Source organism: Sycon ciliatum, chromosome 6 (assembly GCF_964019385.1).
Source record: "Sycon ciliatum chromosome 6, ocSycCili1.1, whole genome shotgun sequence".
Classification (NCBI taxonomy): Eukaryota; Metazoa; Porifera; class Calcarea; order Leucosolenida; family Sycettidae; genus Sycon; species Sycon ciliatum.
Window position 1 is genome coordinate 20,817,090 of NC_088648.1, and position 25,666 is coordinate 20,842,755.

Here is a 25,666-nt window from a genome sequence, read left to right on the forward strand (position 1 = left end):
GTTACATTTGATTTCTTCTACATGTATGATTCGAACTTAGACTAGTTGTTGGAGGTGACAGCGTTGTGAATAGCTACACTGGCTCTCAACGTCTGTTTAGCACAACTCCATGAGCGACTCTGACTCACGCTGCTACCTGGGGCTTCACGAGGTGTTTGTCACGCTGGAAACGGAGCGTCTCTGTAAGTTTGTATCCCTGGTGATGGTTTGGCCTGGAGAGCAGTATATAAGTGGTGCTTTTCAGGCACAATCTTCCTCAGCCTACTCACGCTCAACTGATGAGGGGTGAATTCCTCGAAACACCGTGTATTGAGCAGGGAGTGGTGCTTTCTTTCAGGTTTGCCGAGTAGAAGGTGCGACGTGCTCCTCGTGTGCTCCGGATGGCAGTCGTGAGTCAGTCAAGTGTCAAGTTCGGCAAGAAGCGTGTGCTCCTTGTTGGAGCAACCAAGTTCATGTATTTTGATTATTATAATTATGCTGGTTCAGTATCCGAGTTAAATATAGCAAGGACATTGCATGTAACTTCATCATGTGTTTAGCAAGAAGGAGTAGATCTTGAACACGGAGCAAAACCTGTAAATCTGTAAACCTGTTGTGATGAAGCCGAGACCCAAGGTCGGCAGAGCATCCCAGACCACGCCACCACTCCCCTTATTCATGGCTCACACATGACGGGTTTACGTGGCTCTAGTAAAAAAAATAAAAAAGTAAGTGCACGGAGCATGACCGTACATGTACAGTACAACCTGGTGTAAGCGACCTCTGCGTTTAGCGACCACCTGCTCTTAACGACCGTTATTCCATGCACAGACAGTTCTACACAGACACTTGGGGACCTGGTTTTAACGACCACCTGGCTTTAACGACCGCTTTTGCCTGCACCGTGGGGTGGTCGCTTAATTAAACCAGGTTTTACTGTACATGAACATGTACTTGGATTGCACCGCTCAAAACAGCGCTTGATGCCTGGGGGCTAGTGGGGGTAGAGTTCTGGAGCACAGCAGTTCGGGTGGTCGGTTGCAACTCCGAGCTTTACGTTTAGCAATCATCCGATAACACAATAAAAGCACATAAACCTTGAGTGGTGATAATGTCAGCGACTGGGCACCGGTTTCATAATAATTATGAAACCTACCAGTAAATCGTGGACAGCTTACCCGACTTGAGTCGGTCCACGGTCCCCGATGGCATGTTGCCGCCAGATGTGTTTGCATCTCATTTCAGGCAAGGACGTGTGTCTACGCTGGTAAACAGCCCTCCTCTCAGTGGTGTATGCAGCCTTCGTTTGTGACGGAAAGAAATTCTGTAGAAATACTGGAGACTAAATCTTACGCAGGTCATTGGCTCCCATCTCCACTGAATTGAAAGACTGACAAACTATGCCCTTTCGGCATCATCAGGGTATTGATGATAGATGCCACATTGTTGAGGACCAGGAAACGGTCACCAAGTATAAATACAAAACAATACTGACGGTGAATGCACACATCCTTCGCACACATCCTGCGCGCACATTTCACGGCAAGCCCATCACATTCCTCACTTGTAAGGTGAACTAAAAAAAACACAGAAGCAGTGGGAAACGTGAGCAACCGCAGTACATTAGGGAGGAATCTCACGTCTAATTGAACTCTTTATAGGAGAATATGCTTTTTAAAGCATTCATCACCTACATGTACATGTATAAAGGTGTTGACTGTATGTCATACATGCATGTGCCCAATTTTTTTATTTTTTTTACAAAAACCACACACCATTTGACGGCACAAAGCAGCAAGGCAGCGATGAGACATATGGAATGGCAGGAGTGGGGGACAGGCAGGGGTAGCTTGACCGACCATAGGGTCTCGGCTTCGTTGCAACCCAAGCGCTCCACAGTACGCCTGTGCTGGGTCAGGTGGCAACCTCTAGTGGAAATTCCAAGTGATAGAGATGTCGATATGCAGCTACCATCCGTGAGATCTAATCAATTAAGGGGGCAGACTGGTCATCGCAGTTGACTGGTAGCTGGCACGTCCGGACTACTACTAAACGATGTTTTTGTCGCTTGATTGTATTTCTCCAATTAGCGGTTACAAAACGCACAAAGGAAGCGAACAGCAAGGAAGCGAATGGATGTGTCATGAAGTACGAGGAGAAATCAAGCAGAATGTGGCTTCAAGTAGCTCCCTTTGCGGTAACGAAGCGTCCTTGCCCAGAATCTTTGGAAGAGGAAATTCTCAATACTTAGTGTTTGGTACAATGGTAGACGCACCAAAAAGCCTCCGCTACCCTCGCTCTTCCGTCCCGATAGTGCATCCTAAGTAAATCGGCCTCTCACCGGCCGCCCCGTCTCACCAACGTACAACGTAAAAGAAATACAATGTAACATGTGTGCCTAGTAGTACTAGTACTGTCGTGGACATGGACATCCAGTCGATTGACCGGGGCCGGCGCCCTCAGCCCATACAGAACGTTGCATGCAGTGCACATGTTGATCCGATTCGACGGACCCGCACCCTGCAGCGCAAATTCATGCATGTCACTCTGTGTACTGCTTACCTACGGCTGCATGGCCCGCGCCTTGGGGCCGCTAGACGTGCGACAGGATTTCCATGTCCACGAGAGTAGAATAGACACCACCATTGATGCCTTGATTACTGACTTTTCGCCAAGCTCGCATCATGTGCGGGTCACTCCATGATCCATTGGCCAAGCTCTCTTCGCTTCCGCTCGCTGCTTCTCACGCGGACAAGCAAGTACTAGTACGCTGCAAGCCGATAGTACCAACGACGTTACTATACGTGTCCCTCAAAGGCGCTGAGAAAGATGGAGGTCTCAGGTGTTCTCTCCTGTGTAAAGAATACACCTAGTTTTACGTGTGAAAAATCCCGGAAGTAAAAAGTAATACAACGTGGTTGAAATGATGGAGAGACTCTCGCACGCTTCCAGGAAGAATGCGGTAGTCATGACACGATCTTCGCCCTCGTCGTAGATGGACTCCTGTTCCACAGGCATTAGTCAATCCTCAATCAAATCACGTTACTGCATCACACCCTGCATCATTGATCGGCTTTTGACGTGTGTACCATCAAGGTAATAATTCAAGACGCGCGAGGCAAGAAAATGCTACAGACTTGACCACAAAAGATATAAAAGAATGAAGCAAACTCGCGAACTCTACCTGCATCCGGCGAAATGCGCGAAATGGCAATCAGACGTGCCAGGTAGTATCAATGCATGAGCTCAGGCTAGAGAACAGCGCAAGTGCCGATTGCACTGTGCCCAGAGCACAAGCCCAGGCCAGAGGGTGGAACCGTCAAAGCAACTGGAGACGTCCGCTCCAGCACAACGCTGGAGACCTTCAAAGCTGCAGCACTACCTTACGCAATTGGTCATTGACTGTGCCTGTTGTACTCCTTGCTAAATACCTGCGACAGTACCGAATGCCATGTTTGACAAATGGATCCGTACCATTGATCTTCAGCTGACTATCATTTCCAGTGCATACGCACTTTTTCTCTCTTTCATTCTTCTCTCTTCGCCACCTTGTTATTGGGAAGAAATTCCCGTTTGGATTTTGTGAGCTACACCAATCACTAAAAGAAAGAGAGATATTAAATTATGTAAATAATCGACGCGGAGACAACAATTTTATAATAGCTATAAAGAGAACAAATTCTGCTGTCATCGCCACACTACAACAAAGTCATGAAGGTTTACCAAAATCGATTTTCTTGTCACAATCATCAGTGGAAAGCCGTGACTGAAGAATAACCATGCTAAATCAATGGTTTATATACATTCAATAATGTGTTACGAGAACAAAACAAAGTGCTAAAATAGAATGAGGGAAGGTGAGACAATAGAAGTGAAGTAAGAGCTAAGTGCAACATTCCGTCCGACCACGTCTCTATGGGCTCCCAAAAATACATAAACCGAACTGTCCGTTGCGCCCCATATTATCCATGGTCGCATCACCGCAATATAATATCTCTAAATGGCTGTGTGGTTGGCTTGACATCGTGCAAAAGTTCTATTGCAAACATACAGTCAAAGACACCTTCGAATTCATTGACGTCCTTCGCTCCCACCCAGTTCCGGCCTCCGCGCATATGTGCTCGTTTGATGTTGTGAGTCTATTCATGAACGTTCCGTTAGAAGAGACTATCAATATTTGCCTAGATGTGTTGTACCGAAATGATGAAGTTGATACGCCGTGGATATCGGAGACGGCATTCCGGAAACTGATGTTGCTCGTGACGACTGGTGTGGAGGTTTCCTTCAGTGACATTATGATTGTATAGGCAGGTTGATGGGGTAGCCATGGGCTCTCCATTAGGTCCAGTATTAGCGAATGTGTTCGTTGGTTACTGCGAGTCACTGATTGCAGAACAGTTGTGGCCAGCATTGTACGTTCGTTTTGTTGATGATTCCTTCACCTGGTTTGACTCTCTTGAAGATAGCCAAATCTTTCTTGGTATTCTAAATGACCTACATCCTTCCATACGTTTTACTTGTGAGCACGAACAAGCGAACAAACTTCCCTTTCTAGACGTCCTTGTGGAAAAGTCTAGTCAGGGCATAGTAACATCTGTGTACAGAAAGCCTACATTCACCGGCCAGTACATAATGTTTGATTCGTATTGTTCGTACCAATACAAGGTGAATTTAGTGCGTAACTTGGTGGATCGAGCAAAGCGTATTTGCTCCTCTTCCAAACTAGCTGAGGAACTGGACTTCCTAAAGTCAGTTTTTCTAAAGAACGGGTATCCCGACGATCTCTTGAAGGAGCTCATGAGCGAAAGGCTGCATAGAAAGGAAATACGTTTGGCCCGGACAAATGTCCCACGTATCTTTCTCTCCCTTGGAAAGGTAACCTCTCATTATCCATGAGTCGCGTGGTCCGGAAAATTGTACAACAAACGTACTACGCGGTACATTTTGTACCCGTTTTCACAACTGTACATGCGTTCACGGTGAGGAAGGATGTCCTACCAACCCAACTCGCATCTTGGTATACCAATTTGAGTGCCGACAATGCGGTAGTCGGTACGTTGGTAGGACTCTTCAACATCTGAACGCACGTATCAAGCAGCACGTCCCACTGCACATGCTGACTGGCTCGGCACGGGCACTGCGACCCAAACGCGGCAGGCCACCTAAGAACCCTCGATCACAGCCATCGTTAGCACCATTGCCGTCGACGGCAATAGTGCCTCCATTACCCGTATCGAGAGCCGTGGAGATGGATAATGTGCACATTGTCACCACAACACAATGCACCATAACAACACAAGAGAGTACACCACAACAACATCCAGCTCAAGACCAAAGTGGACGCTTCGATGAGGTGATGCCCCCATCGCCATCGTTGCCGTTGCCTCCCCCAGAACCGCCACCTGCATCTGTCATCGGCAGTGCTGGGGCTGAGTCTGTGGTGTCGCTGGCACGGGCAAATATGGATGAGGTAAGCACTGAACATGAACAAGAAGAAAGAAGGCTGAAGGAAACGGAATTCAACAGAGAAAACAACACGATCAACATTCAAAGACCTAGATCAACGGCTAATTATTCAATGAATTATTACAGTACTGGATGTCAAGCACCGGCGAAGACACTGGGAACAGAAGATTTAACAACAACAGGAACAACAATGACAACAACAACAATGGTAACAAATTACCATCAAGATCAAAGGAGGAGTCAACGAACAGAGGTTCAGCAACATGAAGCGAGCCTGGGACCGATCGGTGTTGATGAGGAGAATGACACGGAGGACGACACTGATCGAGGACGAGTTGGAAGATGAGACGTGGGACGAGGTTGTGGTTGGTGGAGACGAGGAATCGGATGGTGATTGTGATCGTAAGAAGCCTGCCGTTTTTCTTCATCTGTTGTCTCACCCTAAGTGTCTGCAGGTGTATGATGATTTTAGTTTTTCTGTTCTTTGTCGTGCACGGTACGCTAGTCAGTTGAAAGTACTTGAGGCTGTTTGTATTCGTTTGCATAAGCCTGATCTTTGTAAGCAGAAGAAACATGTAGTGGCGTTAAGATTGATTTCGTAGGTGCACAGCATGATTGTTTGTCTCACTACACAGTTCTAGCGTTGCAATTAGTTCCTCACCCCTGTTGCACTTAGCTCTCACTTCACTTCTATTGTCTCACCTTCCCTCATTCTATTTTAGCCCTTTGTTTTGTTCTCGTAACACATTATTGAACGTATATAAATCATTGATTTAGCATGGTTATTCTTCAGTCACGGCTTTCCACTGGTGATTGTGACAAAAAATCGAATTTGGTAAACCTTCATTACTTTGTTGTAGTGTGGCGATGACAGCAGAATTTGTTCTCTTTATAGATATTAAATTATTCTCCAATAATTTAATATCTTTGAAAGGATTGGGAGAACTTCAAATACAAAGGATCAGTTGGGGAAGTGAACTGCCTGAAAAGAGAAAAAAACGCCAGACTCACCAGGACTGGTGGGTGTGGCGTTTTTTTTGCTTTTTTTGCTCCTAAGTCCATTTCTACTGACACGTATATGGCCAAGTAGCACCTCGTGTTTCTCAGAATAAGCAGTAGATACAGTACGGCGACAAGTGCTGTACTTTTGCAGTGTCAAAACAAAATTTCCAACGTGCAGTGAAACTTGGCTATTGGACATGTGCATGTACATTACATGTCGCGTCGAATGTTAGCATTGAGGTACATGTACCGGTATGTGCAGCTAGCAGGTGCGTGATACTATTTACATGCCTGCATTACTATAATTATCAGACTGCAAACACGAGAGAGAGAGAGAGAAAGAGAGAAAGAGAGAGAGAGAGAGAGTGAGAGAGAGAGAGAGAGAGAGAGAGAGAGAGAGAGAGAGAGAGAGAGAGAGAGAGAGAGAGAGAGAGAGTGAGAGAGAGAGAGAGAGAAGCGTCAGACGGTTCGGCGTTACACTTCAACTGAGAGAATAGGTATTGTAGCTCAAGTACTGACAGGAGAAGAAAAAGGTGGGTAGGAAACGGTCAGAGTCTAAGGAAAGAAGTGCAATTGGTCCTTACCCATTGTGCAAGCTCAAGCTGGATACAGATCTATTTCATTCCTTGGTGCTGACCGCTTTAATGCGCTTCCCGAATCCCTTCGCACAAATCATATCCCCAATTCATTTCGCCAGGAACTTCACAATTTCATTCATCTTGGGCACCCTGTAAGAAGACCTTAGGGTCTGTTGGGAATACCCAAGTAAAATAATAAAATACAATACAATACAAATAGGACAATTGCAACCTGAACTTATTTACTCGAAATACGTGTAGATAATACGATAGATCTCGCAGCAATGTAAGAAGGAGAGCACTACTTGCATGCGATGGCAGTGCTGTAACGAAGAAATGATGAAAATGAAAATACCAAAAATCCTTTGCATAGACAAACAGTCCAAAGGCTAGCTTGTAACTACATGTATTCTTAAATGCTTTGAAAGACTTCAAGGCTGCAGTTGGACAACACTCACATGTGAATAGCTGCAGCTTAAAAGCTGATCGATCCCAACATTGTGATACAACTACTGTCGCTTCCATATGTTTCACTTTAACTGAAGTTGTTCTTCCGTCTGAGCTTTGGGAACTCTACGCCGTACAACCCATCCCTACTCCATCACCTACACCATCACTGTTGGCTCTGCAGTCATGGACAATTCTTTAGCCACTAGTACATGAGGTATTATATTAACATGTTTTCCCTCTTCGTCGCCGCTCTTGAATCGCATCAACTACATGCCGTGATCAGTTCAGGAGAGACAAGCCATGCCATTGGACATCGGGCTCTTTCTTGCAGTTAGTGTTTTATAAGTATAACTGTAGTTTCACACTGCCTAGGCCCAGCCATCAAATTCTGTGACAGGGAAAGGATTCTTCTACTGCTGGTGTCGTATATTGTGATAGGTTACCTCCAGGTACTCGGATTTCGTTTTTTTAACACTCCACACCACTTAGCTACCCCCTCTTGCTGCAGCATGCTACTCGTAAGGCAGTTGTCCTAGAGCTGTTGAGCTGGTAAATATGCTGTGTGCAAATGGTAGCTGACCACCACGGTTGGTGTGTTCAAATCATGGCACTAACACTAGCCTTGTAGATTCGAATCAAAGCAGTACTCACAAAGTAAATGTCTTCATTCCAGCCCGATGAAGTTAGCGAGGTCTGAAACTTTCCAAAAATAAAAGTCACAAAGTCAAAGATCTCCGAAAAAAGGTTGGAGAAAGTTCGAAAAATTATTTTCGATATGTGTAATGTAAAAAGTTTTTCGGCAATTTTGAATTCCTATCGAGGGTGATTTCGGGACCTTTGGACGCGATTAGACACACCATACTTGGCGAAGATGCTCTTGAAGACACAATAAATGCAAATAACACCGAAAAACCCATGTTAGCCAACATGTGTCAAGGCATGTATTTAGAGGTCGATTTTGTTGGCCCCTGCATCAAGATGTACGTGTGTAGCACTCTTATCTTGGTACTACTGTACTTTTTTATATATTTAGTACAACATCTCAAGACTCGGGGGAAACACCGGCCAATGTTATTAAGAGAGTGGGTGATTTCCAACCACGGCGATGAATAAAAGTCTATTGCTCATCACTTCTTTTTCAGATTTGGTATCATGGAAAGTTTGGGAACCCGCTCGATAGGCGAAAGCCTTTGGGGAATAAAAATTACAAATAATTGGGTGCGCCTGCACATAAGTAAAGTAAATTAAAAAAATGCGCCTGCAGATGCCCATGTCAGTATACGTTTAGGCTTTTGGGAAATTGCAAACAGACAAAGAGAAGTGTTGTGCAAAGCCATGCTCCACCCCAGCTGGATCAGTGACGGCAGGTTGAAGAGACGAGCGTAAACTTCATCGCTATTCTTGTTCTGCTTCTTGTCACGTAGCCAACCAGGAAATCGCTTTCATCTTTACCTTCTGATATTCCAAAAACAAAACAAGCCACTAAAGTTGATCGAGGCCCGGCTGTGCAGCATTTGATGGTTATGTGATATTCAGTAAAGAAAGAAAAGAGGGAGTTTGGTCCGTCTCCCTGCGCAAGGACTCTTAATTAAACCTTCATATTCACATAAACGCCATCTTTCGCTGCAGAGCCTCCGTGACTTATTCCAGTATCGGCGGAGTTGGTCTTCACAGTCGGTGTAAGAGCCATCGGCGAATTGGTTGTCTTCTTCTTGTTCGTTTCGTCGCGTGGCGTTTTCTTCTTCAAGTCGACCATAGTGTAGGACTGCACCCGCACAGCTGTCGTAGCAGCAGTAGCTGCGCTGACGTTCGGGCAGGGTTGCAGTACGGTAGGTGTGTACGACGAGATGCGCTGCGGCTTGCTAGGAGCACTGACGCTGTCTCTCTTCCGCACGGCTGCGTGAGGCACGCCGTCATCTGCTTGTCCACCTGTTGGCATTGTTGTCACCGTTTCCTGGTCCACATCATACTTTTCGTAAACATCAGCATGTGAATTCTCTGCGTCAGGAGGTGCATTGCTCTTGGCTGTTGCTTCCGACTGCTGGCGAGGTGCGGCTACGGGTGGCATAATGCAATCGGATACCGCCAGAGTCTTCATGATGTCATCGAGATCGTCGTTCAAATGCGGATCAGCGTACATATGCTCATCTTGGCCATCGTCGCTGACCAGATTCTCCATACTGCCCAGGTGCCTGCCAATGGGTGTGCTGGGCACGATTCCGCTCGGTCGACTCTGGTCTGAGAGGCTACTCGCGCCGGCACTAATGCAGCTGTTGCGAGGTACCGAGTCCGATGATACGATAGGGCGGTCCTTACGCTGGCTTGATAAATTGGACATCATATCCGTGGGTTGCGCATATTGCTCTCCAGGCACGTCCGGCTCTTCCTTGCCGTTTGTTTGGCCAGAGTCCAGCATGTCTTGGCTGCGAGACCTATAGCGAGAGAGTATGAAGCAAAGCGGTAGAAGCAAGGCAACCAGTACCATGACCACCATCACGACTATGACGGATAGACTGGCGGGCTGGGATACCCAACTGACCTGCTCCTCTGTAGAGTGAAGCAAAAAATACACACAAAGAAGAGTGCTCGTTTAGTAGAGTTCAAACAAATCTACGCGCATCGATCACGGATACATTCTGTGAAACATTTGGAAAGCGAAAAAAAACAATACTGATTTTGCACACGGATATTTGTCGGGTATTGACACTATCCAACAGGACAGGAACCCACTCGGGACTATATGCAACTCAGAGCTTAGTGCTGATAGAACAGTCCAACACTAACATAGCCACGATATTCGCAAGTCAGAACTTACAGCAGATAGCACAATACTGACGAGTGGTACTGCAAATAAACGACCTCATGTGGAGCTCCATCACAGCCCGAATGTACAAGACAACAGCTTTCCAATGTGGATTTTATGAAAACGACGACAGAGAGTCTTCCTTTTTCAATTTTAGTCCTTTGGTCTCCTTCTACGGCAGCTGTTCTTGGTTCAGGTGGGCAAACTGAGCAACTACAGAGTGCGTTACTCACACTCGGTGGTTGCTCACCCATGTTGTTTTTACCGAAGACACAAGCTACTCGTAAGAAGAGGGGAGAGAAGTAGCAGGCCAACACAACAATGGGAAGAGTAGGGGCTCCAAGAAGGAACCTGTGCTGGTGAGGCAGGCCAACAATTCCGACCTGTGGACTGGTCTCTGCGGTACCACGAGCTTGCGCACCATGCGAGTTTATGGGGAGAGGAGAGAAGACAACGTGGACATGGGATTATTGGGAACCCACGACACAGGCAAAACCAGTATAATTACCACAGTTGTAGGCATGTGCACTTTCAGAAAAAAATTAAAAAATTAAAAAGTTATATTCACTGAAGAGCGGAACACGAAAATCGATTTTGAATAATATAAAAAATCCTTTAAAATTCCATTACCTCGTTGTTGTCTGGCCATGTCTGCATCTATTATACTCTTTATTGCACTTATACATGTATTCAATTATAGCCTCTTAACAGTAAGCATCTCACCAGTCGCCTTCTTCACACAAGCCGGTGCTAATCCAGTCCAGTCGCCGTCCATCTTACACTTCTGTGTTCGCGAGCCCTCCAGTTCGTAGTCATCATTGCAGTAGTAAAATACCTCCCGACCGGCGAGTGGAACCTCAATGTAGCCAATGAGCTCGCCATTCGGAGGTGCTTCCTGCTTCCTGCACTTGGCCTCTGTGGCGTCACATGGAATAGCGGACAACAAACATCCACGAAATACAAAAAAAGGATTACATGTGGTCTGTTGATTGAGTTATTATGTCGTGAAATATAGAATCGGTTTACAGCCGATGCGCCCGCATGAGCAATGCGTACGATACCGTGTGTAATAGAATACATAATTCAAGTTCAAAGGCCAACCAATCCGCGTGTGTCTATTGTTTCCACTGCATTTAGTGTTTACCTGACAACATGATGACTGGGCATGATTTTTAAACTCTTACTGCAGCCCCTGAAGATTATTTATTATTATTATTATTTATTCTTCTTTTACTAGGGAATTCCCAACAGGCGTCAGCGCCTTTTTACAGGGAACCCTAGGTATCCTTCTGAGGCACCAGTTCCGCAAAGATGTACTCTATTTTGCATAGAGACAGGCCCAAAGTAGAGAGGAAACTGTACAGAAAATACCCCATACCCAATACCCAACAATTGGCAATTACAGTGGTCAATCGCGCACTCATAGTTTGGTAGGAATATTACCTTCACATTTCCCCGGGGGGTTGGACCAGTTTCCACTCGGCATGCATTTCGACGGCTCTGCCTGCGTGCTTCGGTATCCCTCTTTGCACGTGATGTTGAATGCACTGTGAACCTCCAGTCCGTCCAGCAAGAGGTATCCATTCTCTGGTCGTGCAGGTGCTTGACAGTGGATTTCTGAGCATATGCATACGGAAAGTGCGGGGACGGCAATGAAAAAGTCGACAGCCAGCAGGACATTTAACATAACGTAATTATTATTATGATGTGTTCAAAAAACCTATATTTTGTATGTGCAAATATGGTTTATTGCTCCGACTCCAGTTTCATGCCTACATCCATTTGAAAGGTAACGCGGTCCGTTTACACAAAGGCACACAATGAAAAGGTGGTTCCTGGTCAAGGTGGTTCTTGACCAGGGAGTTGTACGACTCCTTGTTCTTGACCTGCCCGGTACGCGAACCCGTCGAAATTTTTATTTGAATACCTATTCAAAAGACCATGACGCTATGGCAATTGCAGATGGTCAAGGGGAGAAGTGCCACATAAAATATTTTGAAGTCTCTCGAAAGGAATATGGAATATGGGTGGGGGGCGGTAGAGGGGTGCTAATCAAACAATAATTCATCGCTTGCCACTTTAATCTTTCTCGCCGATTTTCCTTTCTCTGTATCCACTAGATTCACGTGCATTGAAACAATGTGTTGAAGTGAAATTCAATATAGGCCGTGACCAGAGGCTAATGGTGGGGCACGAGTGCTCGCCTTCTCTGGCAATTTGAAAAGCTTTCTGCGGGTATATTCCTCCTGCACTCACTTTCGCACGTCGGGAGGCTATCACAAAACTGAAGACCTTTGGATTCAGGAAACATCACTTCACAACTCCAAACTCCAAAAACGGTCTCTTCATTGCAATTAAAATCCAAAATTACATTACACCAAATTATCGGGCCTGGCCCATCATCAGAGTACCGGTCTTCAGTTTTGAGATACCCTAATCCTTCTTTTTGCATTTCGAGGTCGAAGGTCTCATCTCTGACTTCTGAGTAGTCCACATTGAGTAATGTAATCCAAAATTACATTACACCAAATTATCGGGCCAAGTAAATGTGTAAGTGGCTGCGTTGGAGTTTGCGGAAAATTAGAAAACTTTATCTTTGGATTTGTCCAACAAATTCACACTGGCAGGTTGGCATTGGAGTTGATTCATTTTCAAAGATGCAGGTTGGGTGGATGAAGTAGGGGGGGGGGGAGGGGCAGGCCTGGGCGGATAATGCTAGCATTATAAGTAGCATTATAGTGTGCGATTTGCAACGCTAGCATTGCTAGCATTATAACACTACATTTCCACAAAAGTGGCATTATACTCACATATGGAAGTTTTGGCCACTACAAAAAATGGACCGTTACATTCCTTGTACATAGAACTGCACAACCTGCATAGGATTGTCCAAACTAAGCCATTTTACATGCATAGTATTGCGGTTTGCCTGGCATTATGGAGCAATAGCAGCATAAAATTAGCATTATGATCATGATTTTCTAGCATTTTCCATGCCGTTTACGTAGAACTACGAAACGTGCACAATACTGCCCAAACCAAGCCATTTTTCCATATTTACTACTGGTGAATTACTGGCATTACAGAGGAACAGCATTATGATCCAGTTTTTATGGCATTGCCATTAGCATTATCCCGCAAAATAACTAGCATTATCCGCCCAGGCCTAGGGAGGGGGAGGTGCTATTCAAACAATAATTCATTTTTGCCACATTCTTTCTCCTTACCTTTCCTTTCACTGAATCCACTAGATTGCATAGATTCATTGTGTCAAAGCGGCATTCAATAAACGGCGCAATGGGCAGGGGATAATGGTGGAGCAAAAGGCTCACCCTCTCGGGGATTTCCTGATGAGTTCACCTGCACTCACCTTCACACGTCGGTAGACTTGTCCACCCGCCGAAACGCGTACACTCCACCGTACTGTTGCCCACCAGTCGGTAGCCACGTGAGCAGTTCACTTCAACTTGCTGTCCAATATCAGAGTACTTATCCATTAGGCCAGCGCTGTGAGGGATGCTTGGAGCAGGACACCGAATGGCTGCAAAATTGCAAAGTGGATTTAAAACCAAGTCAGGATCATTTGACTACACTCCTGTGCTATACAGGTAATATGTGTGAGAAAACAAAGAGGCAACAAGACCATCAGTGCGTTTGGCCATATTCTGCACCGGACACTGAACATCTGTGCACTTCGCCTCGGGAAGGTCTGCTAAGTTCAGGAGGTAATACAATAATGAAATAGTTTGTGCAAATCACAAACATAGCCACTATGCCATTCGAACGGTCAGTTGCTTTGTACGTGGCATCACTTTTAATGTCAGCAGACATGCAACTCTAGTCATTAGGATTCTTGGCGCGATACCCGTGCAATAGGTGGCATAATGCCATGCCAATTACAGAGCCTCGAAGGGAGAAGCCACAAATGTTGTCGGTGAAGTCTCTTGCAGGCACTATCTACTATGACAAAATGACATCATTGCTCAATCTGCAAATGAATCTCAGAAAGATTCCCATCCCGATTAGGCCTCTTAGGCGCCTTGGTGCAGTCGAGTGGGCCAGATGTTTTCTTTATTCTTTATTTCCACGATGGCCCATGGCCAATAAGGAAGATAATATGATTCAAATCAGTCCAGAATCATATAAAATCAGTCTAGCAAGTAGGGAAACAAACACATTGCAGGGGGATGGGGTTACGAATCTACTTACGATGGGGTACAGATTTGCAATAACCGTGAGAGAGTGAAGGGAATTTGCTGATCAAAGCGCTAATGACTAGCGTTTCTCATGACCGAATAACTTTTGTAAAGGGATTCGGCGAAATAAACTCACGCTGGCAAGCTGGCATCGGCGTTGTTTCCGTAACAGAGATGCAGGTGATCTGTGAATTCCCAACTAACTTGAAACCGACATTGCACCTGGCCATGTAATAAGGGGAAGTACCGGAAACATTTCCATTGGCCAAATGTGGAGCTCCACACTTATGGGCTGCATTTTGAGGGACGACAAACAACAAAAAATACAAAAATTGATACTTCTCAAATGCGCAGTTACACATCCATCACATCATCACAAGGCACACCATGCCACACATTAATGAACACAGGGTTTGTGTAGTCCTCAATGTCAAAGGTTACAAGACAACCGATCCAAGACTGATGACCAAGACATTCCACGGTTCCCGTGAGATGCAGTCAGACACAGTATCCTCAACCGTGGGTAACGCCATCACTCTCAGACATCAGGGAGAAGGTACAGAACTGAGAGAGATGAGTAGACCTGGACCATAAAAAAGCTGAAATTCTCGTTCACTGCATCCATGTTTCCCTCTTGCTAAGCAACAAGTTCTCAATTCACTGTGGCCCGCTGCAAAGATGAAAATACGCACCAGCATTCAAGCAACACTTGAGCCTGGTACCCTCTGTTTCTCAATCATAGTCTCAGACCATCCCACTACAATTATCTCACTACACTGCGAAAATATCAAACTTTGAAAATACTTTACCATGGCATGTGCGATTTCGGGATGAATCCCAGGCAGTTGGAATGGTTATTGCATCGGGTTGTTTTACATAAGTTGACACACAGGCGCGATTGCTGGGGCCGTCAAGTCGGTGGCCGATGTTGCATGCGTAGAAGGCCTCTGATGGGAACACAAGTCCTGATGGATACGTGATAATCCCATTGGTGATCGGAGGCAAAATTGGACATCTGTTGGTGAGATCTAGAAAATTAGAAGCACAATGCGCAAACAAATAATTGCCTTTTCCTTTCTATATTTTAAAGGTGGAGTGTGACAAACCAATCTCGAACCAATGTTTTCAGTGAGTCACACAGACAACAGGCCGGCTATGGTACTATATCTGTGCATGTGACAGTGGTTACTGGTAGTCAGTCCACTTACCTATTTCGAAGGCAATAACACACAAACATACACTACAGAGAACTTTGGGGTACAGGGTGGCGTGAGATGGGAAGGAAGCAAGTACAGTGGTATCGTCTGCAAACAAAGAAATATTGGGAATTGCATAGGGGAGGTCATTAACGTATGTGAGGAAGAGCAAGGGACCCAAAATGGAGCCCTAGGGCACTCCGGACGTTACAAATTCGGGGTCAGATATGACGCGCTGATTTCGGTCAGATAGATAACTAGTTATCCAGGCGAGTAGGGTGCAGGGGACACCGTGGGCATGAAGTTTGGCGACGGTGTCAAAGGCCTTGGAGAGGTCGAAGAAACAGATGCAAGAGACCTGCCGCTGGTCTTTAAGAGAGCAGAGGTCTTGGATTATGCGGGGAATTGCAGGGATGTGTTGTCCTTACGACGGAAGCAAGATTGTGAGGGGTGAAGAAGAGGGGAGAGATGGTCATACAAGCGGTCGTACACTATCCTCTCTAGCAGTTTGGAGACACAGGATAGGAGGGAGATTGGGCGGTTATTAGACGGGTTGTTTTTGTCGCCTATATTTTTGTACAGTGGAATGACAGTGGCTGACTTCCATCGTGACGGGAATGTGGCAGAGGAGAGGGATAGGTTAAAAGGAATGGAGAGTGGGCTGGCAATTGAGTACCTCAGTTTCCTGATAATCTCATTGGTGATCCTATCAGCTCTGGGGGATTTGTTCAGCGGCAGCCTTGCGATATACTTGTAAACAGTCAATGAGGTGATGACCAGGGAGTGCAATGTAGTTGCTGGTGGAGGTAGGGAGGAAATAGTGGGAATAGGAGCATCGGGGTCAACCTGTAAGCCAGCACTGACGAAGTGGCGGTTCAATAAGTTACCAATGGATGCCGCAGAGGTGCTTGTTCGACCGTTGGGGCCTACCATCTTCGAAGGTATGACCCGCGCGCTGGTAGGATTTTGCAGTTGACGAATGAGCACAGGGAGGGATGGGAGGCGAGGGTTTGTGGGAGATATCGTTGCACGGAGGTTGCGGATGTAACAGCGATGGCAGGATCTGGTAAGGTATTTGGCCGGCGATCTGCGAAAATCACCCTTCGGTGAGATGTAAATTTTTCGAGAAAATCGCGATTAAAGATTGATCACTGAAGCGTGACCAAGCGCAAACTCTGCCAGCAGGTTGTCTTTGGACAGTCACGATGGCGGAAGGTGGAAGACGGCGATCGCTGGCTCAAACCGTTATAGGCTTCTCGGTGGATGATACTTTTGCCCTCCTGGACCATGGACGATGATCTCTTATTTTTTTGGGAGCGACATCGAGTGCTCAGATGGGAGTCCTGACGACGAGCCAACTGAGCTCGCTACGGCAGAAGCGCTAGAGAGTGATGCGGAGGAAAATGTTGATGAATTGGCGCCAGCGCAGGCCGATCAGCCTCTAGCTGCAAGTGGTCCCGGTAAGCGAAAGCGAAAAGGTCAAGCTGCGACTGTGTCAACACTTGAAGACGTTGTCGCTCGCGTTGAGAAAGGCTCTGGGTGTCAGGGTGCGAACTGCTTCACCAACGTCGCACCTGACGACATCCTACGCGTTCGCAACTTGGCGGCGTGCTAGGAGCTAAGCAATGAGAGTTTGTGCTGCTTGCTGGGAAAGCTGGAAGCTCTACCGAGACGTGGTGAAGTGTCCCATCACGTGGCGGCAGCCCAAGCTGGCGTCAGAGGTCGGATTACGTTTGAGTATGCTTTTGCTGGAACAGCAGTGTGCAAGGCTCTTTTTATTTATGCACATGACGCGACAGAGCATACAATCAAGAGTGTCCAGTTTGGATAGACCAATCTGGATGACCGCACAATTGCTGTACTGAAGTCTACTGTTCATGTCGCCTCCTTATTGCCTGCTGGTCCGCCTCCAAGTATCCCGCCAGCAGGATGGCCCAACCAACGTGCAGAATACCTCTGCAAGCAGATTCGACAACACTGCCATGAGGAGAATAGAGATATTACCTGCCCAGAACTAGCAGCAGGTGCTTCACTGCCAAAAGAGCCCTAATTGGACTCGTGTCGACATTGTCATGTCAACAGTAGTTATTTTTCTTCTCTCATTGCCTGTAAAATAGCATTACGAAAGCAGAAAACATCAGCAAAGTGTTGGGCTATTTTCCCAAATTCTGCACTGGAGTGTCCTAGACAAACCACCTCATATATCCGCAAGGAGCGATCAGACTGCCCTGAAACTTTGGTATTTTGAGTAGCATGGAGATGTGGTTGTTTTCCATGAAAACTCATTTTTTGCCAAAAAGTCACCAAAGGGTGATTTTCGTAGATTACTGGCCATTTTACGTAGTTGCGTTGGTGTTTGTATTTGTTGAGATTTGTTGGGGATGGGTATTTCCGGTAGATGCTGTAGAGATTACTCTTGACTTTAATAGCTGCTTTAAGTGATGCGGTCATCCAGGAGCAGGGTTTGTGGCGTGATTTCCGACGATCAGGTGAGGATCTTCCAATATACTTATAGGTGCAAGGCACCTTCGAGGATGTCAGTGAATGCGGAGACAGCCGTGTCGAAGTAGTGGGAAGCAAGGACCTGAGACCATAGTACATCTGCGAGAAAAGCATTCGTTGCATTCCACATGTTATCCGTGGCACTCCGGTCATTGTATCTTTGTGTAGATGGTGGGCTACGACAGGTGCTGGCTGGGGGGGGGAGACTTTGAGGAGGAGAACTCAGCCATCAGGACGGCATGGTCTGATGCGCCAATAGGAGGCAGATGTTGAATGTGGTTGAGTTGGTTAGGGATGTTGCTCGCGATAAGGTCTAGACTGCTGCCAAGTGGGTGGGAAAGGTCACCGATTGGGTCAAACTATAGCATGAGAAGAGGTTGTCAAGACTCAGATCCTGTGCATCCGTCTGGCCAGTTGGGCACCAGCCGGAATACCTACAGTTGAAGTCGGCTGATATCACAAGGTCTTCGGGCTTCCTTTGACTTGATTGCAGGGCTATTTGGAAGCGGTCCAGAAAAGTCGAAAACGTCATCCGGCGAAGAGGAAAGAGCATGGTAGATACAGGCTACTGTTAGTTGGGGTGTAGGTAATACAAGTTTATGTTCAGCGAGTGTGAGCCGAAGTGCTAGCGCTTCCAAGCGCGGTTGCTGAAAAGCCGGTAGCTGCTCGATGGAAGTACACAGACCTTCACGAACTAAGACTAGAACTCCTCCGTGTGGGTCACAGTTCTATTTTCTAAAACAGGTCTGTCTCGACGGAAGCATTCATAGTGTGGCACGTGGAAAACTTGTGTGGGAGTTAGCCAGGTCTCTGTAATGCATATTATAGGGCATTCCCAAAAACCTGGAGGCCTTCTTACGGGTCCCCATGAATTTTACGTAATGCATATCGAAATGGGCCATGGGAATAGGGATGCAGCAGTGCGAATAAAAGATGGAGTACTATTCTATCTTTCTGCAGTCTACAGTGCTAAATAGGAAACAGAAAACGGACAGTAACGTGAACAAAATAGGTACTATGAATTTCTACGGAAAACTCGGTCTGACCGAGCCTCATGGAACCGTGGCATTTATCCTCAGGCTCATAAAACCAGAATTGCATTCGACTCATACGACAACAATGTACATGTGTGTTAGTGCCAGTAGAGTACCAACCTGCGGCCTCAGGCTTGTTGAACTTGCAGATTGTGACGTTGGTGTTACTGCATGCTGGTCCTGGATAGCAATGACGGTTTGTTCCAGTACTTGAAGTCAACCATGCTGATACGCTGTTTCCAGGGCGCCCTGTGGCTATGTGCGCAAAGAAAGCGAGCAAGCAATTCCTGTTTGTACCGCTAATGTCCGTGGAGTTGATCAGGGCAAAGCTGATAGTTGGCGTTATTGTCTTGCACTTATGTACAGCTGCAGTTGCGTTGTTGTACTTTGTAGACCAGTCCAAACCACTGACGTAGTATAGACCAGTTGGGGAGTTGCAATTGAAATGTTCTGAAAAAAACCAAAGAAAGTGATCCAAAAATGGTGCGATTTCAATCATTGTGTCTGAACCTCATCCGCATCACTCGTCTTAGCTCGTAAGTGAGGCCCCTAAATCCTTTACATGCATGTATGTTGTGTCTTGGAAGCCCACAGTAAAATTAACTCCAGGACTCTTCCAGGTTTGCTGAATAAATCGTTACCTTTCCAAAATTGTAGCATATGTACATGTACGTGCACGTGATTCTTTTACCTGACACAGAACACATCAATTATTATTGTTACCTAGTATCGAACATGCTGCGGATTGAATTCTGCCCTCTATCCTCCTCCGGACATTGCAGTATGAATCCCACCTTCCTCTGATCCAATGCACCAGAGCATGTCCCCAGTGAATACTCACCCACATGTTGGCCTGCCGATTGAAGCGTTCCTATGCTTGCTAGGAAGAGAAGCCGGGACACTACATCTCGAGTACTGAGCGACATACTGACAGCAGTCCGGGATCTTCCGTTGACTTCTTTCTGAAACAAAGCACAAAGCAGGACACCTTTGTCTGTCACAAAGTTATGTTGAATAAAAGAAAAGAAACCGGGGCTCCCGAACCAGGCAGGCGCTCATTAGGTCATCAGCCACTCTGTTCACAAGCTGCGCATTTTGATGTGATAAAACCCAATTTTGCGGAACTCTGAGAGAAAGAGACGTACCTCGAGTTTCAAGTTTATGCAAAAACTGCGCAGTCTCAAGCTCGCGGAGCTCTCCAGTTTATCTTGTGTGAACCACCGCTGTGCTAGTGCAGGGGTCCACAAAGACTGAGTAGTCTGGGTTAGTTGACGTTGCAGCTAGCTGCGGACGTTCGGAAGTGATACGTGCGAAACGTTAGCAGCAGACGGGTACGGTATAGAAGATTCTATAGATTCAAACTTCCAGAACTGCATGATTGTACTAAACAGTACACCCCAATGACTGTACTGTAGTCTGGCAGTGGACACTACAAATACAATCATGCATGTGGTTTGCGCTGGGTCAGAGGTGACAGCTTTGAACAAGTGTCGTTTGACACTTCAGCCTTTTCCAAGTGGACGGGATATAATTTAATTCTTATATTCCCAGATATAGAAATCGTCATGCACTCGCGGAAGTCCTTGCTTTTCAACGGTGATCGGGAATGGATGAAGGAAGACAGAAGAGGACGTTTCGACGTGATTATGGGCTGCTTTGACGGTGCAGAAGTCCGCGAGCTGGTCGGGACACATACCCTGTCAAAGCTATTGGAGGAGTTCAACAGCGCGCACATCAGACTGTACTGCGATAATGAATTAGCGGTTGGTTGGTTGGTTGGTTTATTTTAATTCGCATAATAAACAGGAACTACAATAGGCCCAATAATAATAAAGGCGAATGGATAAGCCGCGTTTAGGAAAGAGAGGACAGGAATTAGAAAATTACGAAAGAACAATTATCTGACAGAGGAGTCAAGCGAGTATCAGGGGTGACAGGGTGGTCGAGGAGAGCTAGGGGGCGGGCTAGTCTGAACAACAATATGGTAAGCAACTTATTCTAAACCTTTTCTATCTTGCTATGGTCCAAACATCATCCGGCAGCAGGTTCCAGAGTGCAGATCCTGCCACGGACGGCCGAGAAGCGCCAGAGGGAGTGGAGGGTGGCTGACTGAGCAGACCACTGGACCTCTGATGACGGGTTCCCCTGCCAGTAGATATGACGAACAGTTCCGACAAAGTGGCACTAGCTTTCCCGTGAAGGCACCTCCAGACAAACACTAGTAGCTTGCGCTTGCTGAGTTCGCCTACGCGGTACAAGCCGTGCTGCACCAGTACTAGGGGATGCACGGTTGTGTGGGGTGGGTGGCCGTCGATAGCTCGGATAGTCCTGTTCTGTAGCAGACCCAGGCGATCAAGCTGGCGAACAAGGAGCGCGGGGAAGAAGGCAATACTGCCATAGACTATGTCAGGGATGACAACAGCCTGGGCGAAGAGACGCCGTGCAGATCGGCGGTGACCAGAGATGCGACTGGCAGTACAGCAGACCGAGCCAGAAAGACCATATGCCAGATTTTCGCAAGTCTTGATTTGAACCTGACCATCAGCGCTGGCATGAAGACGGTAGATTTCTTGGATGTGACACTGGATATGTCAACCGGGAAATACAATCATCCAACAATTGCCAAAGACGATCAGCAAACGACTAACAGACAGTTTACCAAGTGACCGACATGTATTTGAGGAAGCGGCACCAGAGTGCGACGATGCCCTCGGAGAGAGTGGATATGTGGAGCGAGCCGAGCATGTAGAATAGAGGAATGGGGAGACACGACGAAGAAAGAAATATAGGCGGCCACGACGAAGAAAGACATATAGGCGGCGCAATATCACATGGCACAGCCATTTTAGCCTGGTACCCACCACACAGCTGATTGAAGTGACTTTTTCTGGCCAGTGAATCCGCATTTTTCATTTTTCTTTTTTTCTTTTTTTCATGAAGTTGGTTGTTCCAACGAGGAACACACGCTTCTTGCCGACACTACTTGACTAGGCCTCGACCAAATATGCTTGCGCATATTTCCGCATATTTTGTGAGACAGTTCATATATGGCATATTGAGCGACAAAGGGAATATTGGAATGAAGCCAGCATATAATTCGAAAATTCTGAAGAAAATGAGGACAAAACATTCATATTATGGACAAAATGCGTTCAGAAATGCCTTTTATGGATGAATTTGGAATGGTTGAGGCGTTTGCTACATTCCTCCATGGATTAACACTATCACTACGGTTTCTGCGGACACACCCCAGCCATACTATTCCGCATGTGTTTTGATTTGCACCATAAGCATGATAGCCGTGAAGCCAATGAATATTCCAAGGTTGTAATTTTACTGAAATGATCTACACTTTCTGCTTTATTGTCGAGCATATTCTGGCATATTTTGGCATATCTTTTTGCATATCTTGCTAAGCCTTTGGCATATTATGGACGTTTTCCCTGATATGCGACGAGCATAATATGCTCTTTTTTTAGCATATTTGGTCGAGGCCTACACTTGACACTTGACTGACTCACGACTGCCATCCGGAGCACACGAGGAGCACGTCGCACCTTCCACTCGGCAAACCTGCAAGAAAGCACCGCTCCCTGCTCAATACACAGTGTTTCGGGGAGTTCACCCCTCATCAGTTGAGCGTGAGTAGGCTGAGGAAGATTGTGTCTGGAAAGCGAAGAGCTGCGCTTCGGTCCTTTTAGCTGTGCTGAGGAGCTCTAACAGAGCGAAACAGTTGCTGTCCACAGATTTGAGTATATAATTATATATTATGTTTGTTTTTTACTAGCAAACACAGCCCTACTAATAATAATCAGGAGAAGAGGACAACTGAACTGCTCTCCAGGCCAAACCATAACCAGGGATACAAAATTACAGAGACGTTTTGTTTCCAGCGCGACAAACACCTCGTGAAGTCCAAGGTAGCAGCGTGAGTCAGAGTCGCTCATGGAGATGTGCTAAACAGACGTTGAGAGCCAATAGCTATTCACAACGCCGTCACCTCCAACAACAAGTCGCACGTCCGCGTGATGATGGCAGTCGTGAGTCAGTCAAGTGCCGGCAGGAAGCGTGTGTTCCTCTTTGGAACAACCAACTTCATGACCCATACCGCCGAAGTCGCAACTTCTAAGTTCTTTTTTTTACAAGTAAATTTTTTCTAAAAAGTACAAAGGACCAAGGAACTAGTTCCACTATAATGTCCTCTAACACCACCAGTTACTATACAATCAGCTCATGCGATAACATTGCACGACACTGACCGACGGTACTGACGGTCTACAACTAACTGGCTTAAAGCTCTAGCACATCTTGGATGCGCACTCCAACAGCCTTCCAACTACTTGGAAGGTTATAAGTTATAGAAATAACATAAGGAGGGGAAGGTGAGCGCAACCAAGATAAGCACGAGTTGAAAGTTTCAGCTGTGCAGGACGTTGGCGGATGTTCATGCATGTCGATGACGATACTGGCAAGACCATTGGACAATAGAGTCAACCCACGATTCAAGGACGCAAAGAAACATTCCACACAACTTGCGTGGCTCAAAAGATGCAAGATCAAGAAAAGGGGAAACTATGCGAACAAGAATCATGCAAACCCGAACGCCTCAGTAAAACAGCACTGTACTTCGACTATGTCACTTTAGATGGACAATCAGCAGCGGTAACAAGCACCAGTATAACTTAGTACCTTCCAAGTTGGAAGGCTGTTGGAGTGCGCATCCAAGATGTGCTAGAGCTGTTAGCCAGTTAGTTGTAGAACGTCGTCAGTACCGTCGGTCAGTGTCGTGCAATGTTATCGCATGAGCTGATTGTTTAGTAACTGGTGGTGTTAGTGGACAGTATAGTGGCACTTGTACTTCCTTGGTCCTTTTTACTTTTCATAAATAATCCTTGGCTCTCCATCCGTGTTCATTCTTTTTTCTCATTAATATTTTTTTTATTTTTTTATTTTCTTCAACACACACAACGCACCACATACTCCGGCATACACTGGCTGTTGGTAACCACTCAGGAGAATGAAAGAAGAGCTAGGAGAATGAGAAAAAGAAGAAAGACATGAGCGACCATAATCGTCGGGAATTGAGCCCGCAATCTTTCGATTGGAAATCGACTGCACATACCACTGCGCCATATGGGACACACACAAACACAACGCGCGCGCGCGCGCGCGCACACACACACACACACAAACAGACACAGAAGGAATAATGTCTAGTGGCAAGCAAGAACATCTTACCTCCGCAGCTCTGGTATTCAGTAGGACATGTGTAGGTCTTTTTCGAGTGCCCAGCACACGAACTTGGGTACCTTGTGCCTGATCAAACAAAGCAAAAGTCGATCTGCGTAATCCACCCTTCTATAGTCGCACAGATTCGTCCCTTCTCTAAGATGCTGCAACTCCAACGATAGCCATTATAAACGTTAACTACAGGCAGAGTTACTCCGAATGGTCTAGTCGCTGCGATTCTCATCAACATTCACCTACGTGTTGGACATCATAGCTCATCTTCAAAGCATCAACCTGTGAACTAACAACCAGCGATTAGTTCTTACCAGGAACGTGGCCCAGTAGCATCCTTCGCAGACGCAGCCGCAACACCCTGTCACTCGGTGTCTTGATAGCAGCGGCCATACGATGAGCAGGTGCATTTCAGAGCCCAAGCTTAGTGTAACAGCTGTGTGTGTGTGGGGGGGGGGGGGGGGTTCGGAATGAGTGCCTGTGGGAACAGCAGAGTGTGATCATCTGCTGGGGTTCTTACCAGGTGTCAGGTCTGACGAAACGCACAGATGTTTGAAATGCCAGCTGAGCACAGCCCACGGTGTCCCGTCACTTCGGAGCGTGACGTCTCGTCGCGCGACATTTCGAAGCGGTCATTTCGAAGACAGTCAGTTAGGAACGAGGACACTTCGGAGTGTGTCAAATTCGGCGCCAGACAATTCGACGAGAACCAGTTCGGAGAATGGCCACGACATCGCCTGTTCATTTCGTCGTCACACCCGCTTTTGCTGGGAGAAAAATCGCACTTCTTTTCGCCTGTTCATTTCACGACTCCCTGGTTTTAACTTTTCGCCTGTTCATTTCACGACTCCCTGGTTATAACTCTACACCTCCGTCCTTCAAAAGCAAACGCGAAGATCCTCCGAATTGTCCAGTCTTACGACAACCGTGAACCGCTCGAATTCCTCAGAGGAATAGCCCATAACCTTTCGTTTCATGTCAGTGAATAAGCCTTCACCGCGTATACCGCAAGGTATTTTCACCAGAATTTGATTTTAATCATTGAACCAACGAAAAGTATCCACGTTTTCTCATGTGAATTGTTATACGTTGTTCATACATGCCTTTAACTTTAGTCTCCCTTTCTCTCTCTCTCACACTGGTGTTGGTTTGTGATTATGTTGCTGATGGCTTACATGCCTCCTTACTTAAAAGCTTCTTCTAGATACTGACACTGAGA

The 25,666-nt window shown here is 46.4% G+C and overlaps 1 protein-coding gene across 1 annotated transcript; it reads right to left on the reverse strand.

The window, feature by feature from the left end:
- Positions 1-8,214: 8,214 nt before the first annotated feature.
- LOC135819624 (sushi, von Willebrand factor type A, EGF and pentraxin domain-containing protein 1-like) lies at positions 8,215-24,508 on the reverse strand. Its single transcript, XM_065332869.1, has 9 exons — positions 24,445-24,508; positions 20,048-20,164; positions 19,327-19,656; positions 15,284-15,502; positions 14,611-14,766; positions 13,649-13,819; positions 11,722-11,895; positions 11,002-11,193; positions 8,215-10,022 (listed from the first exon to the last, which is right to left on the reverse strand). Exons 2-9 carry the CDS (start codon positions 20,130-20,132, stop codon positions 9,064-9,066), a joined length of 2,286 nt encoding a protein of 761 aa, XP_065188941.1. The 5' UTR covers positions 20,133-20,164; positions 24,445-24,508; the 3' UTR covers positions 8,215-9,063.
- Positions 24,509-25,666: the final 1,158 nt, after the last annotated feature.